Here is a 17,881-nt window from a genome sequence, read left to right on the forward strand (position 1 = left end):
GCATAACTTTGTGATTTTCGCACTGCTCTCAAAGTGAATGTACGTAACTGAGCCTATTCAGACTAGGGATGTGCACCGGCGACTTTTGGTGTCGCGTGTTTTGTGTTTTGGATTCGGATTTTCGCGATGTTTTGGGTTCGGATTTGTTTTGCAAAACACCTGCCGAAAGGTTTTGGTTCGGATTTAAGGTTTTGGGCTTATTTTCACTCCTATGCTATTATTAACCTCAATAACATTCAATAACAAGCATTTCCACTAATTTACAGTGTATTCTGAACACCTCACAATACAGTTATTAGTCCAAAATGTTGCAACGAGGTATCTTTCTGGACTGCGTAGTGGAGTGGTACCCACAATATAATAAGAAAACCATCAACTGGTCTTAATCGCACCAAAAAATGTATCTGGACTGCGTAGAGAAGTGGGTCACCACAATATAATTTAAAAACCCTGAACTTGTATGATTCGCACCAATAAATGTATCTGGACTGCGTAGAGGAGTGGGTCACCACAATATAATAAGAAAACCATCCACTGGTCTTAATCGTACCAAAAAATGTACCTGGACTGCGTAGAGGAGTGGTCACCACAATATAATTAATAAAAAAAACCTCCACGGCTCTGAATTTCCCCAAAAAAAATTCTGGACTGTGTAGTGGGGTGGCCCCGGTACTAAATTTGTTACCGGGGCCACAATACCTCCTCCAAGTTCCAAGTGTAGTGTTTATAACATATTAACACTACACTAATTCTAGCACGTCAAACCCTCTTGTTTTAAATAATGACAGGGCATTTAACTTTTGATTAAATTTTTTGAATTTGTTGACATTTTCTTTTACTTTTTGAACATGGCAAACGACTGTTGAATGGTCACATAATGCCCAAAAAATAGTTGCAAGATGGAATTGTCCTTGGGCCCTCCCACCCACCCTTATGTTGTTGAAATAGGACATGCACACTTTAACAAACCAATCATTTCAGCGACAGGGCCTACCAAACAACTGTGGCTGAAATGATTGGTTTGTTTGGGCCCCCACACCAAAATAACAATTCATCTCTCCCTGTACAAACTAAACAGGCTCTACTGAGGAAAGATGTCGTCCTCATCCTCAACCTCTGATTCCTCTCCCCCTACAGTGTGTACTTCCTCCTCCTCACACATTATCAATTCGTCCCTGCTGGACTCCACAACCACAGGTCTCTCTGTACTATCTGGAGGGCAGTGCTGTACTTCATTGAGGAATTTATTATTCATTTTTATAAACATCATTTTTTCAACGTTGTGAGGAAGCAACCTCCTTCTCCGCTCACTGACCAGGTTCCCCTCTGCACTAAAAACTCTTTCCGAGTACACACTGGAGGGGGGACAACTCAGGTAAAATAGAGCCAGTTTGTACAGGGGCTTCCAAACTGCCTTTTTTTCCTGCCAGTAACAATATGGACTGTCTGACATGTCTATTTGGTGGTGTTTTGTATATTTTTTTTATTAACTTTTTTTAAATTTTTTAATTTTTTACACACTTGGGAATATTGGGGAAATAACTATGCCCTTTGAAGCACAGAGCACGGGACACAGGACCACTGGACTGAACAGGACACAGCACACAGGACCCAGCAGCACCACTGAACTCAAAATTGACAGAGCACAGCACACAGCACCACTGGACTGATACTGCAGAATGTGTGAACTTTGTAATATTGCAGCAGTACCACTGGACTTTTACTGCTGAATGTGTGAACTTGGTAATATTGCAGTACCAATGGGCTTATACTGCAGGATTGGTTTGGCAAATTTTGTTGTAATTAAAAAAAAATTTAATTATTTTTTTGTATTTTTTTTTATAACTTTTTTTAAATTTTTTAAACACTTGGGAATAATGGGGAAATAACTATGCCCTTAGATGCACAGACCACAGTACACAGCACGACTGGACTGAACAGGACACAGCACAGGTCCCAGCAGCACCACTGAACTCAAAATTAACAGAGCACAGCACACAGCACCACTGGACTGATACTGCAGAACAGAACACAGCACAGCACAGCACAGCACAGAACTAAACAGCACAGCACGAGATCTACCAGAACAGAGGACCACCTAACACACCTTCCCTCTACCCTGATTAATGCCCGAGTGAAGATGGCGGCGACTAGCGGGGAATTTATAGGTTCCAAGTATCGCGAGATCCGACAACGGGATTATGACTCGGAGCCTCGCTTTCAAGTTTTCATTTGGCGCCAATACCCGGATCTGTCTCGGATCCGACTCGGATCGGCAACGTTCGGGTGGGCTCGGATTCAGGAAATCCGAGTGCGCTCATCTCTAATTCAGACCTTTTGGCATTTATGACTCCTTACGCCTGAACATGTGTGACGGGGAGGGAAGATGTGTTCTAACATAGACAATGTGCAGTAAAGGTGGACGGATTCAGACAGGGACTTGGTCAAAGATGCGGCTGAAAAAGTGGATTTATTTGCGGAAGATCAGGGGCATGTGGCGGTAGTGGGTGATGCACGACCAAAACCGCAAATTAGAGGTTTGTGAATGAGTTGCAGGCACTTTTGGAGACTTTAGTAATCTCTTGGCATACTCTGATGGAAAGCTCTACTGATAGGAATCAGGAGTAGGTGAAAGCTAAGAGGGGACAGGGGTGGGGTAAGTATGTAACAATTTCCTATGGACAGATAATGATCATTTATGAACATGTAAACATGCACTTTTGCAGGTTACAGAGGTCATGCTTCCAATATTGCATTAAATAGCAGCTTCCATCGCCTGAGTAGCTGGATGTACCAGGGTGGACATAACTAAACCTGGTCTGGGTGCCTAACAAAGCGGGTCAAGATAGTGGCAATTGCAGTGGCGCCAATTTTTCGGCTGTCTGATAGGAAAAGCGAAGTTTATTTTTGGCTGAATGCGGGCAAGCTAAAGTAACATGGCAGCTACTGCGCTGTGGGACAGGAACAGATTTCCGCATGTGGAGACTACTCCAGGTTTTGTATGTGGCTGCAGAGGATTTTCAGCTACATAAAACTACTTGATTTTTACACAACTTCCGAGGTGCCGGATCAGCATTAGCAATTACCTTTAGTGTGATGGATTTTGCAAGGTCCACATGCATTGTGTACATATGTTATTTAACATATAAATGAGATTGAAACAAACAGCATTTTAGGAGAAACATTTTAATAAATGGGTTGGTACAAATGAAATAATAGGCAGACTTTTATGAGACTTTTTTTTACTTTTGGGCAGCACGGCTGCTTAGTGGTTAGCACTTCTGCCTCACAGCACTGGGGTCATGAGTTCAATCCCAACCATGGTCTTATCTGTGTGACATTTGTATGTTCTTCCCGTGTTTGTGTGGCTTTCCTCCTGGTGCTCCGGTTTCCTCCCACACTCCAAAAATATACTAGTAGGGTAATAGGCTGCTATCAAAATTGACCCTAGTCTCTCTCTGTCTGTATGTGTATGTTAGGGAATTTAGACTGTAAGCTCTAATGGGGCAGGGACTGATCTGAGCGAGTTCTCTGTACAGCGCTGCGGAATTAGTGGCGCTATCTAAAGAAACGATGATGACTTTTGCAGGCATGTGCAGCCCACCCTCTCATGGACAATTCTGCAAATGTTTGCAAAGAGGAACTTCCAAAAAGTGGAGCTAGAGTATAAACCTGTGCACATGGGCAACAACAAAATAGGCACATTTCTGGAAAACAAGTAGCCGAGTATCCATATTTTTTTTGGTTCATAAATAAGTCTTATGGACTTCAAAATATTTCAACTCAGTCATCTCTAATAGTAGTTCAATATTAACCAGGAAAATCAATGTTTCTAGGGCTACAATAACGATGAGGTTAATTTATTTCTGTCCTTATTCGATTTCTGTGGATGTACACCTACATTTAAAACACAGATAACATTTTTGAGTGCCTTCAAATAGGGTTATAGCCTAAAACAAAATGATTGTTATCATTTCATATAACGGTAGTTATTGTACTAGAACAGCTTCAGGGAACTAGTAGCTATTATTAAATATATATTAAATATTAAATCACTCGATAGATTTATTATTCAGAATATCAAAAACATCAATAAAAGATACAAAATGTCTGTGTGTAATTTTTTTGATTTTTTTTTTTTTTTTTTTTTGATTGGTCAAAGTGGAAATTTAAAAGTGGCGGTAGCAATGGAATGTATTAGCTTTACAATGAAGGTAGTAGGAGAAGTGGAGGTATGGTATACCACCGTATAACAGCCCAATTCGACCACTGAACCATAAAATAAAGTTAAAAATATATCCTTGTGGAAATTGAACAAAATAAAACTACTAGGCCCATGTAATTAGCATTTCTTAAGAATGTAAAATGTCCCCATCATCATTCTAATTTCTTGCTTTGTGTCCTTAAATGCATGTTTTTAGCTTTCTGTGTCCTCCACTCACAGATGTTGGCATAGTCACACATTCTGCACTTCCAGGCATCTTCTATGTCGACTCCCTGGACTTCTCGGAGTCCCTTCCAGTATGATAAGTAAAACCTCACTTGCTCCATAACACACTCCTTTTCAAACGTCACCACATCATATCCTAACAGGGAACCATCCCCCTGATAGCAATATTCCAGTTTCAAGCTATCAATCGTGGGCAAATCAGAGAAAGTGAGGTTCAGACAAGTCAACTCCAAGATATCTCTGAGTGTGGACACAGTAAGCCCGGATTTAAATGCATGTTCCTTCACTTGAGGCCCCAACTCTTGTTCTGGCCTCAGCTTCAAGTGTTCAATGAAAACGTCTGGCTGCAGAGCTCCGCTCACCATGTCATCGAATAGAAGTTTGTAGAGAGACACCTGAAAGAATCATTACCATGTCAAGGAGACAACTGACACCTTTTTTCATCCATGTCAAAATGATATAACAACATCAAAACAAATATGATTCATTTAAAATCCCCATTAAATAAAAAAACAGACCGTACAGCACACTGAGAACAGAGAAGGCCTTTAATGATGACCAGAGATGCAGTGTAAAACTCCCTTTAGTGCCACGGTGTACCTTAATTTGTGAAAGTGCACCTAGTTCTCCAAAGTGCATGGGTTTACCGGCTATGAAGGGTGCCGTATGCAGAGCACCAAACGTGGTAATTGGCTAATAGGAGGCGTTGGATGGAGTAACAGCGTTTTCCGCTAAGTGCAGATAGAATCTCTTTTTTGTGGAGCAAGATAAAAAAAATATAGAAGATAAACACACAAAAGTGGCACATGTAATATAAACCATACAATAGTCTCCTCAATCTTTTGGTTAATTTAAGCCATAGTTAAGACTCAATTAAACAGTATTTTAGGAGAAAACAAAAACAGTATTATTTAATGAGAGGGGTGGCTGTAAAGTGGTAGAAGGTTAGACTTTAAAGTGATTACACATCAGATCTGTCCACCTGTTTGCAAACGTACGGGTATATTTACTAAACTACGGGTTTGAAAAAGTGGAGATGATGCCTATAGCAACCAGTCAGATTGTAGCATGTACTAAAAAAATGCTAACTAGAATCTGATTGGTTGCTATAGGCAACATCTTCTTTTTCAAACCCACAGGTTAGTAAATATACCCCCCAAGTCTTTCTTTAGGTTTTTGGAGGTGTCTCTAAACACAGTAGAGTAGTCACACACTTTGAAGTGCACTGAAAGGTCCACATAGGTTCAGTAGTGCAAACAAAACTGATTTGCTGTGCACGTCCTGTGTGCAAGTAAATGACCTACAGAGCAGACACGTGGATCATTGTTCCCTATGTGTGTCAGGGCACCTTCTCTGTTCACATAGCAGCACTGGAGCATCTCTGTGTTTTATTGTAACCTGTCTATGTTGTGTTACAGCATGGGCCTAGTGAGGAATGATCCCGATGCCTGCTCTATTTACTGTGTTGTGCACGCTGCCTTCAAACTATACATGTTTGACAAAATGTGAATAAGCCCTTACTGTTAAATAATGTTTCATTAATACAAATGGCCTTATATGTGTGGAGTTTGTATGTTCTCCCTGTGTTTCTGTGGGTTTCCTCTGGGTGCTCCGGTTTCCTCCCACACTCCGAAAATAATACTAGTAGGTTAATTGGCTGCTATCAAAATTGACCTTAGTGTGTGTGTGTTCGAGAATTTAGACTGTAAGCTCCAATGGGACAGGGACTGATGTAAGAGAGTTCTCTGTACAGCGCCGCGGAATTAGTGGCGCTATATAAATAACTGATGATGATGATACAAATTAAATTTTTGCTATACATTTTATAATGTTTAGATAGCCTTGAGACTACTGCCTCTAGCAATAACTCTAAAGCAAATGTGAAGAAAATGAAAAAAAACAAAACAACGAGAACAGTGTTGAAAACCTTAATTCTGCATATGTAACAGATATGTAAACTTACCTGGAACTTGTGACCTTTCTTCTGAGCAGATCGGGGAAGTGTTGGGCTAACTCGCGTTTTCAGCTCTCGCAGTTCTAGCTCACCTTTGGAAGAGTAACCCAATTCATCGATCACCCCCACCAAGCAAATACCATCGAGCTCCCCAAACACTGGAAATTCTCGAATACGACCACCTAATAACAGAAACAGATAATCAGTTAGGTTGTGTAAAAGTCAAATACAATTACCAATGTTACCAAAGTAATTCCAAGTTCCAATAATTCTGCCAATGCTGATAACTGCCCATGGTTTATTGAGAAGCAGCATTATAATAATAAATTATAATAAAACAGTTATATATTATATAGAATTATATAGAAGTAACCAGGACCTGGGTTTTATGAATGGTGGCTCTAATAAGCTTTGATCTTAATCTTAATTAGTGTCTCTGGACCTAATGCAGAATTAAACATACATCTGTTTGTGTACCGTAAGTTCCATGAACTCACTCTGCGCATGATTTTCTGTATTTAATTTTTTTTTTTCAATTTTTGCAGCTTTCATATGTAAGTGAGAAGGAAAGTTATATCTGTTGTATTATATGAAGCCTAAAAGAGCCAGTGCGCGTTTCCCTATGATAACAAATGTTTTATTGTGCTTATGACCGGGTTTTGCGTGTGTGGGTGTAAGTACACCTGGCACATATGTTACAGATGCAGAGCTCGTCAGATGTGTGCAGCTCATTATATTGGCGGAAATAAACTATGTGTTGAACTCTGCATGAAGCCAGATATCCCTAGTGTGGGGTCAGCGCAGTACAGAGTGCACTGAGGCTCAGCCACATAAAACTGCAAGATGTTGCTGCCATCTGAAGTGCTGGTGGGATTAAGCTTGTAGCTAAACAGGCCAACCCCATTTGTGTTCAAAGCAAAGTCACTGAGAAAATAGCCGGATCTAGGCTAATATTGGGAGACAGTTGTATGACAGCCTCTCTCCCTACTGTAAAAATATGATAAGCATCTGAGATCGTAACTTTTAACCAAACATACCTGCATGTGACACCCAAATGACAAACCAACAGTTTTTATGCAGGTTTAAAAATGAATCTATGAATAATATAAATAATCTAAAATCATCTAATAATCATCAGCTAGATATAAAGTAAAGAGTATTATTTTAAATTCTAGGTCCCGTAATTGACCAACACAAACAGCAATGAACAGTTTTTTTTACCGCCATGTATTCCTAGTCCACAAGAATCCTTCTGCGCATACTGTCTCATTCATGCAATAGATAGATGCACAGGGCAGGTTATAGGAACTAGAACTGTGAAATCATCTTGAATTACTATGTTACACACCTGACTGCAAAACTGGGATCATAGCTAAAATGTTGAGAAATTTTATGGCCCAGGAGTCTTCACGGGTCTGTGTTGTCACCGATACAACATCGTGAACTTCCAGCTCTGGAATAGAAAGAACAACACCAAAAAAAGATTTTAGTGGACTTTTTTTTTTTTTAATTAAAAAAAAGGATATACAAAGTGAAATAAGCCATGTAGAGCAAGTCATGTTTCAGGAGGCAAAACTATTTCTATAGTCATTTATCCAATCAAACAAAGGACTAGGCTAACCTCTGGCCAAATGTATACTAGATCCTTCATTCATCGCTGCCGTTTTCTCGGGCTGCTCATGTACTGGCTGCTCAGTTTTGTACACCATCTGCTGTTCACACCAGGTCTGGGAACAAACGTCTGTCACAGACAAATACTTCAGGTGATATTTCTCCAGTGGAGCCTCCGCTCTTTGCTTTCTTTTTCTTTGCACATTCTCTAATGGACAGTTTTCCCCTGCCCCGTATTGCTGCAGGCTTTCCGCAACTTCTCCATTCTTATCACTTCAAGTAAATAAAATGAAAAACAATCATTTTGACTGTATTAAAAGAAAAGAAAAACATTCACTTTGAAAGAGAGCATCCCCCCACTATCCCTATAATTTCAAGTAAATGCTCTCATTGTACTAAATGAAAAGGCTCCAAACTCCTGTGTTCTGCAGTGGGAAATAAATCTAAAATGTAAGCGTCAATCACCTCATTTAACCAACCTGTCTTTGTCATCACATTAATCTGTTTCAATGGATGCTGTAAAAAAATATATCTCAAATAATAGGTTCCTCTAGAATAGTCTTTTGTAAGGAAAGATGTGCAGATACTTTAAAAAGATCCACAAAATTATTACGTGTGCTATAGAGAGGCTAATTTTGCTTTGCATTCTAGCTCAGGCACTTACTTGGCCTAGACTAGTTGCCATGGGTTGTATATATATTATATATTTATTTATTTTGTACCAATAATTATAAATCTACACATATACATGAATAGAAATCAACCTTATTAATAAAGTGAGAGTGTCATGTTGAATTGATAATACAATACCCACTTTTATCTACATTACCAGACTAATAGCGGTGTAATTCAGAAAAGTTCATAAAGAACTATTCTGAAACCATGATTGTTGCATACAATACTTTCCAAATGATAACAAAATAGCTATAAAATAATGAAATAATGAACCTCACTTATGTTGGAAGGACTTTTCAGCCAGTGCGTTATAAACATGTACTGCATTAGATACTGCATTAGATAAAATGCAGCAAAGGTGAATACGTTCTCACTGTGAAGGCCACCAAAACTCTTATTCACTCCCATTTAATCTTACCTTGATTACTGTAACCTCCTCCTCTTTGGCCTACCCCACTCCTGCCTTGCCCCTCTTCAGTTTCGCCTCAAAGCTGCTGCCTGTCTTATTGTTCATCTCTGCTAGTTGCTACATTGGCACCACATAACCGACAGAATTACATTTAAACTCCCTAACCTTCACCTACAAAGCACTCGACCAATCCTCGCCCTCTACTTCTCTACCTCACTACCACACTGATGAAGACCTCTCCCTGCTCCTGCCTTCAGGATTTCGCCCAAGCTGCTCCCCAATGGTGAAAAGATCTCTCAAGCCCTATTATCCTTTACTCTCCAAGGCTAAGCGTGCCCTTAAAACTCATTTCTTTATTCAAGCCTACGAGTCCTCCTCCAAACTCTTTTGCTTCGCCATCACCCCCCACTCTGTGCGACCCTATTTGTGCCTTTCCCTTCCCTTTAGGATGTAAGCTCTTATGAGCAGGGCTTCCTTTACTCATGTTCTCCTTCTACTACTGCATCACCCTCTGTACCGCAAGGACTGCTTCCCTAGCCCTGTTTTCTTGAGCTCAGGTCAGAAAATAGCCAAAAGCAGTCACATACCAAAAGTAACGAAAGGTGATCATGCCAGAAACTCTCAATCCCAACATTTGTTTCAACATATATACTTTTCATTATATGTACACAGTTTTAACAGTAAATGAAAACAGGATTATATGTACATTTTTCCGAGACTTGTGATCCCATGTTCCATTTCTATGTCCTTCTTCTCTTTTATATAAGTGTCACCTATCAATGATAAAAAAAAACATTGTTTTGTTAAAATATTTTTTGGGAAAAGTGCATCAGGCTGCAATCTGTAATGAACATGTAAGGAACAGAACATTTTTAAAATAGGTTTGAACATGATCAGTGATGTGGTGTGGTCTAATTTGTCTGTATTTTCCCTTCAGTAATGTAGGCAGATACGGAGCGCGTAAGTACAAGCATTGTATTTGCTAATTGGGCTACTTATAGGAAATCAGAGCAGCAATTCAGACTAACACAAGCCAAAATAACGTTGTGCTTAGGCACTGTGCTGTGCACCGACAGATATTTTGAACCTGGTGCCTGCTCATGTCAACCGGTGTGAACTCTACATTCAACTGCATGTCAGGCAATGAACAGAAGTGCAGCCGTGAGTCTAAGCAGTACAGGAGTACACCTAGTGCCTGGAACAGAGCCTAAGCCACCAAATATCCCAGTATATAACAGCACCTGAACTTTTACCATTACCGCCCCCGGCATCTACTACCGGTCTTCAGTCGGCAACATGCAAAACAAACAAAAAGACTTCCCTGGGAAATCTTGTAGTACAACATTTTTTTTCACTTCAAACTCCTTTTGACAGTTGATCAAAAGTGAGTTAGGAGAACGTGTAGACTATGGGTTAATGTCAATCTGAAAGAAAGAGGTTTAAAACATAAAACCTTGTATGATCCAATGAATAAATAAAATAAAAAACTGGTAGTTGCTCAAATCAATTTATAGGCTATAACAGGTGCATGAAAGGGTGGGGTTATCCTAAAAGGAAAAAACAAAGACAAATTCCCCCAGCACACTGCTATAGCCAGCAACAGATCTGCTATTTCTACTGTAGATAAAAATGCAAAAGTCTCAGTTGCACACATTTGCAAATGTATGTTGAAGCCACCCACCACGCCAAGGTGCTTTTGCTAATAGGGTGGTCCTACTCTAAACAATGATAGTCTCATACATATGTGTTTTTAAATTGAGAGCTAACTTACCAAAGAGGTACCCCAGAGACCTCCAAATAGCAATCCAATGTCAGTACTCCCCCTCAGCTACTGACACCAACATGCCTCTCAGACAAATAAAAAACTGGTAGTTGCTCAAATCAATTTATAGGCTATAACAGGTGCATGAAAGGGTGGGGTTATCCTAAAAGGAAAAAACAAAGACAAATTCCCCCAATGATCCAATGAAGCAAGGAGCATGATTGAGAAAAAGTACCTAGACTCAATATTTTTAGTAGACAGCTACACCTCTGGGCTGTGAAAGAGGCACTGGTTGATGGTGTACACTGTATGTCACTGTTTGTTTTAGCCACAAATCATGTGGTTCTTCCAGATGCCTTGGATATCATAGATGATGGTATCCACAGTAGGAACTCCGAAGTGTGAGAAAACTGGCAATGGAAGTTTACAATGGGTACCAGAGACAATGAGGAGTACTGAGGAGCATTGTTAGTAATTAATGAACCTGATTAGTATGTGCAAACTCTGTCAAGGGAAGTAAATCTTCTTGATGGGTGGAAACATATATCCAGAGGTAGTGTTCAAGGATGACTAGCCCTCTCAGAATCTCCAGACTGTGGTGGTAATGCAGAAGACAACTATAGCTTAATGTTGAATTGTCTACAGCAGGCCCTATAGAATATAGAAACCAAGTGTGCAATGCAGATAGGGTTCGGATATGAATGAAATGAGAAATCTTAGAAAAAGCGATCAACAAAAGACCCAGATGACTGTAAAATAATTGGAGGGTGGACGATCTGTAAATAAAGAAAAGAAGGTCAATAGAATTCTGAGTCCTCAGATTAGCTGGAACAGGAAGAGGACCAGTAGGAAGTAGATGAAGATTCTTATTTAAAGCAGAGAGTAAAATCAATCCAATCTGCCTTTAAATTGGGCCTCCAAAGTGTTCTAGCAATCAATTCCAAGATCTTCTCATTGGCGGTATAACCCGAAAACTTGAAGTTGCTTGCCCAAGAGTTTAAGAAAGAGAAATGACATATGAATGTAGCAGCCAGAATATATAGAATGATCTATGAGTTGATGGTTCTTGTGGCTCTTCTTGGTCTGGTAGATCAAGACTGATAGAGAACTTAGCTGTAATATTTTGGACAGGGTGTGATTAGTCTCAGCATTAGGATAATATAGGAGGATAGATGATAAAGTTGAAGGGGCATATTCAATTGTGCGTGTTAAACTGTGCGTTTAAAAGTAACACGGCATTAAAACTATTACCGTTATTATGGTAATTCTAAGCCGGATTTCAGCTCGCAGCTCCCTGAGCTGCGAAGCCGGCGTTAAAGGTACCGTAATAACGGTAATAGAAAAGTAACGTGGCAAGCGCACTGAGTAACGCGGACAATTGAATATGCCCCAAAATGAGAGAAGAAAAGTGCCCATTGCACTGATGAGGATTCAACTTGTATGCAAGTTGAAGATACTGGATTTTTTTATGATTTGTAAGTGTAGTAATGGGATGAAGTGTCCTTTAAAGAAGATGTATCCATTACACAAAGGCAGGTTTCATAGCCAGATGTTCTCTCTCTATTTGGCTCTTGCAAATTTCATAGAAAAGAATACACATGGATGGTATTTGGCTGGGATAGAACTATTAATACTCAAATGAGGCACAGAAGTTAGGGTGATAATCTGGGTATTTGGCACAGGAATTATAGAAAGGGTTTTTTTCCCACAGGAACTAGAAAGTGGATACTGTTTATGGAGGCCAAACTCACAAATCTGCCTTTTGGTGAGAGCGCTATTAGGAGTAATGATAGAGAAATAGACTTTGATAAATTGTTGATAGTATTTCACAAACCCACAAAATGTTGCGTAGCTTTCAGGCTTGTGGCCAGTTCAATACCACAGATACTTTCTCAGGGCCCATTTGAGGACAGGACTCATACAGTGTATCTCTGGCATGCAACCTGCGACTGCTCAAAAACACATTTTTTCAGTTTGGTGCACAATGAATTGCAGAACAGAGGAGTAAAGTGAGTAAATCAGAATGTTGTTTAAGTAAACAATACCAAATTGATATAGTCCCCAAAAATATAATTAACAAAATGTTGAAAGACTGTTGGAGAATGACATTGCCCAAATAGTACGATAAAGCGTTCCAAGAGGCATATTCAATTGTCGGCGGCATCGTTATTATCGGTTACCGTTATTACGGTAATCGTGCGCGGGAAAACCGTTAATACGGTAATTTACTCGCTGGATTTCAGCTTGCAGCTCCCTGAGCTGAAATCCAGCTACAAATTACCGTATTAACTGTAGTTGTTTTTCCGCGGCGCGGAAAAACAATTGAATATGCCCCTAAGTGTCCATCTCATGTGTTGGGAGCAGTCTTCAACTTGTTTCCATATTTGATACAGAAGAAAGTGTATGTGCCCCCATAGACTTTAGAAAAGACTGTAGGTCCACGGATGCAATCAAAAAGAGTTCAAGATCAAAGGAAGAGGATGTTGATTTTTTTAATCCTCTGTAGAGTTACCCAATAAACATAATTGTTAAAAATAGACAAAGAGGCTATTTTAATCAGGACTCGGTTCCTTTAATAAGGCAGGCAGCTGAGATGGCAGCAGCTAAGAGATATCTTTCTTTATTGTGAAATATTGAATTATTGTAAAATATTGATATTGTCAGTAAAAAAAAATATTTATGCAATCAGTTAAAATATGTAGTGTGTTTGTTTTTTGAATAACAACTTATATTTGTAAAAAATAATTTTCTGTGATTTCAGCCCCTTTACGCATTTGTTAGGAGTCATGCTGCTCTGTAATGTAGGGCAGAGAAAAGGTAGAGCTGTTCACACCAAAACGTTGTGTGCAAAGCACTGCATGATGGGAATGGAGGATGGACAGTGTTGGATCACCCGCTTTGCGATCTAGACCTCTGGGGTCTGGTTCTCCATTCGGATTATACTGCACTGGGGTTCTCGGTCTGAGTGGGACCTGAATTCCAAGCTGGAGGATGGGGCTGTAGGGGACCAGTGTACAGCCCAAAATTATATCCATTGCTGTGCTCCCTGGGGGCTGACCCTTTCTTCCCCATCTCTCCACACTCTCATGTGGCTGGTGAGGAGACCACATGGGAGGTTTGACAGAGGAATATTTAATATAATGTGGGCACTAGTGGGGGTGGTAGCTCTCTATTAAATGTGGCAGGTATTAATGTAATGTGTGATTGGCTGGGGGGGGAAGGAGACCTAGAAAGTTCACTTGTTGCTTGGCTTTCCAGGATGTGAGTATTGCCTATATCTTTTTCAAACAGGCCCCAACAATCCAGGATCTGGCCAACCAGCAACAGAACTTAAGACACTAGAGGCAGCAACTGTCCAAATTCTGATGGGACAATACCCATTTTTCATTATATTGTGACCTTCACTCAAAACTTAAAGGGCCTTATTCATTAAGGAACATAAATGCCGATATGTGCCGTATTTTCCGTAAAATCATTCTGTGCATGCCCAGAAACGGACTATACCCCAATGAACACAGCAAAATCCAATTCATCTTCGAGCACGAAGGACACTTCCGACAGCCTACGATTTCAGGGACGGAACGGGGAGAAGAATGGGCGAATGCATGTAGTCAATGTAAAGTAAGGGCGTGCCAAACTCGAGCGCACGCAGCACCGTCTGATTCAAACTTTTGGCATCTCAAAGGTATCACTTGCACCAGCTACAGGTCTGGTATAAGTGCTGAGTGGTAGTGATGATGGTCAGGTATGAATGCTAAACTATGTGTTTCCAATAAGGAGCAATTGTAAAAATGCATTTTATGTACACTAGATATTAATAATATCATGATAAATGTATTCTATAGGGACACAAAGTATATATTTTCAAATGATTTTTCAATAATGACAAAAATTGAATACTCCTCCCTCCCCACACTTGCTGTGCGTTGGGACGTTATATTCCACATTTGTATGGGACATATCCTGCAGTGTATTATGTCTGTCAGAGCAGAGTGTATGCAGGACCGTAACTAGGGCTGTGCGGCAGGGGCGACCGCCCAGGGCGCAACGCTGAAGAGGGGCACAATTTAGGAATATTTTAGGTCAGTTTGGTTAAAATTGAGGGCTAGGGAGGCGGCATTTCTCTTTCTCGCCCCGGGCGCTAGAATTCTAAGTTACGGCTCTGAGTGTATGGACCTGTATTCAAAAAGAGACGTTTCTTCCACTCCTAGTTGAATACGGACCTGCATATGCCCAAGCTATGTGCGTTTTGTAAAAACACAATTTACATTAGTTTTGCATGCCTTAATGAATAGGGCCCAAAATGTACAATTTCTACAGAACCACATCACTACAAATGAATAGCAAGATATTTTTTATTTGTTTTGCTTTAAACCAAGAACTGCCTCCACTACTACAGGAATCTTAGCCACTACGGGTCTCCTCCATATTCATTTGCTTTGCTCAGACTGGAGCTGTGGATCAAAAACAATGGACCCACTACCAAATTTTGCCGGGCTCAAGCTATATTTTCCACCCCTGTTTATGACTGCAACCCCTGCAAAGTTTTAAAAAACACACAATGCAGACTTTGGATGAAATTAATAAACCTGGATGATGAGCAGACCCTCCAGGAAATCATTATAGTTATCTACATTAGACCCCAAAGTGACATATACCTGAAAGAAAATGACCAGTGAGAGTTGGGTGTAATACTGAGAGGTGTACTTATGTAATTACAGCCAATTACAACCAGCTCTCCACCGGAAAGCAACAGCGTGAACGCAGAACGATCTTGCGCACTCTTTCCCCATGTACTATTAACGCAGACAGTAACCACGCCCTCTCGCTGCGTCACTCACCGCTCTCGGCTTTGTTTTGCAGCAGCACCAGCTCAGAGTCACTGATGTCGGAGAAGCCGTCGCGGTCATTATCCTCACATGCCGTCCGGTCATCCAGTCCAGCAACACAGTCACCGCCATCCGGAGCTGCTGATGCTGCTGCTGTCTCCGAATCGGCGTCAGTCACCATAGTTCTGTCTCATTGACGCAGCATTACATGAACTCTTTCTCTATGCATTACTTTTTCTGACCTGATGTGACGTAATGTGGGCGGTACCCGGATCACGTGATGTAGGCATTATTTCCTAGCCCACAATAAATACAGTTTATTGGGGAAAAATAAGGTAGTTCTGATTTAGTTCTTATGAATAGTAAATTTATAAAAATGAATGTAGTAGAAAAATGGGTGCAGCTGTCATAATCAAATCATTTACACTAAAGTACAAAAGAACAACAACTTGCAGCTCTGCTGACGATCTTCAGGGTCTTCAGGGTAAAGTGTTATGATAACCAGTTGGGCAAAATTATTATATAAAATGGTATTTGTCTTAAACATTACAGGGATTATGTGCAGGGACAGGCTGGGCTGGGGGGCAGGGGGGGCATATGCCCCCTGGGCCAGTAACATAGTGGGCTACCTTGGGCTGGGTCACTGGACCGCCTGCATTTTTTTCTGTTTAAAATGTGCCTTATAGTCAAGTCTTGCCCCCTGGCCTAAAATTTGCCAGTCCTCCCCTGATAATATGTTTAACATTTTAACACATTAGTTACAACTTTTTCTCTTTCACAGTTTTTTTTTCATGTAAAGAAAATGTAATTGCATAAAATAACCTATGGATCACTAGTGATCAATAGTGTCATTAATGTAATTTTATTGTACCATGAGTGAAAACTAAACACAAGCAGAATTCTTAAATAATAACAACAAATACATAATTAAACCAAATGGGAATGTTAAGTTAAATTAGTTTTAAAAGCAAGAAAGTTTGCAGAATTGAAGTAACACATCAACTTGGTTTTACTGAGCATTTTATGGGCTTTGAACTGACACATGGGTCTATTTGTCAAGAAATGTCTGTTTCCACATGGTTTAGGCTAAATTAAGTTATAGGGCTATTTAACATAACACAGGCGATATTAGAGATATCCCCTGCTTTAGGCAAACTACTGCAGAATACCGCAGTCCCATTTATTCTCAATGGGAACTGATGTACTGACCTATTTATCAAGCTCTGAAAAGCTTGTCTAGAGATAGCATTATCCTTTCTATCCTATTGTGAGACAATCGCAGGAGAGGGATCTTTTCATCCCTCCCTCTCTCCTATATCGAAATGTATTCTGAGCATAGGCCGCCTGGTTGGTGCACATATACAGCACAAAGGTCAGGTCAGGACCTGGAAGTCAAGTGATCATGATTACAATCAGTTGACTATAGACTATTCCCCGGGACAGGCTCCTACTGGAGCTGCTGTCCCAGCTGAACAATTTTAATAAATAGAGACATTAATTTATTATCATTGCGAACAGAAAGATAATTAACATGTAGAGAATGCTAAGGGTCATAAATAGACCTCACAATCTCTGTATATTGTCCTGAAACCATATATGCCTAAATTTGTTTTGGAAGTGAGAGAGGGGCAAGGACATTAAAGGGTCCATTTACTTAAGTACCCCCAATTTCAGAAATAACGAATATTCTTTATCACAGATTACAGCAGCAATAAAAATATAGTTTTGCCATAATTTAGCATATAGCTGGGACAGTGCCAGTGATAAGTGGCTGTACCAGTGATACATTTATTCAAGACTCTGACCCATTGACAAACATTGCTGTGTGACTGGATCGTATAGCGTACAAATCTCTTTTTACTTTTGCAATCTGGGTGGACCGAAATGCAATATGTAGATTTAACCTCATGTATCAAATTCCCATTGTCCCATAGATTGTAAGTTTGTGAGTAGGGCATTCTTACCTCTATGTCTGTATTACCCATTATTCTTTATTACAGTGTTTGTTCCCAACTATAAAGCGCTACAGAATTTGCTGGCATATTTAAATAGATGATGATGATGATAAAGAGTGGAAAAATGTTGAAAAGTGTTACATTTCAGCACCACCGGACCTTCATTCTTTCTTCACCAAAATAGAGACAGCCGAAAAGCCCCAGCCAATTAGAGAGAGGGGAGAACGACATCGCTG

The 17,881-nt window shown here is 40.1% G+C and overlaps 1 protein-coding gene across 1 annotated transcript; it reads right to left on the reverse strand.

Moving 5' to 3' along the window:
* Window positions 1-4,162: 4,162 nt before the first annotated feature.
* Window positions 4,163-15,904, reverse strand: EXO5 (exonuclease 5). Its single transcript, XM_075196775.1, has 6 exons — window positions 15,703-15,904; window positions 9,806-9,872; window positions 8,026-8,288; window positions 7,753-7,857; window positions 6,414-6,586; window positions 4,163-4,845 (listed from the first exon to the last, which is right to left on the reverse strand). Exons 1-6 carry the CDS (start codon window positions 15,869-15,871, stop codon window positions 4,378-4,380), a joined length of 1,245 nt encoding a protein of 414 aa, XP_075052876.1. The 5' UTR covers window positions 15,872-15,904; the 3' UTR covers window positions 4,163-4,377.
* Between the last annotated feature and the right edge of the window lie 1,977 nt (window positions 15,905-17,881).

Source organism: Mixophyes fleayi, chromosome 2 (assembly GCF_038048845.1).
Source record: "Mixophyes fleayi isolate aMixFle1 chromosome 2, aMixFle1.hap1, whole genome shotgun sequence".
In the NCBI taxonomy this organism is placed as follows: domain Eukaryota; kingdom Metazoa; phylum Chordata; class Amphibia; order Anura; family Limnodynastidae; genus Mixophyes; species Mixophyes fleayi.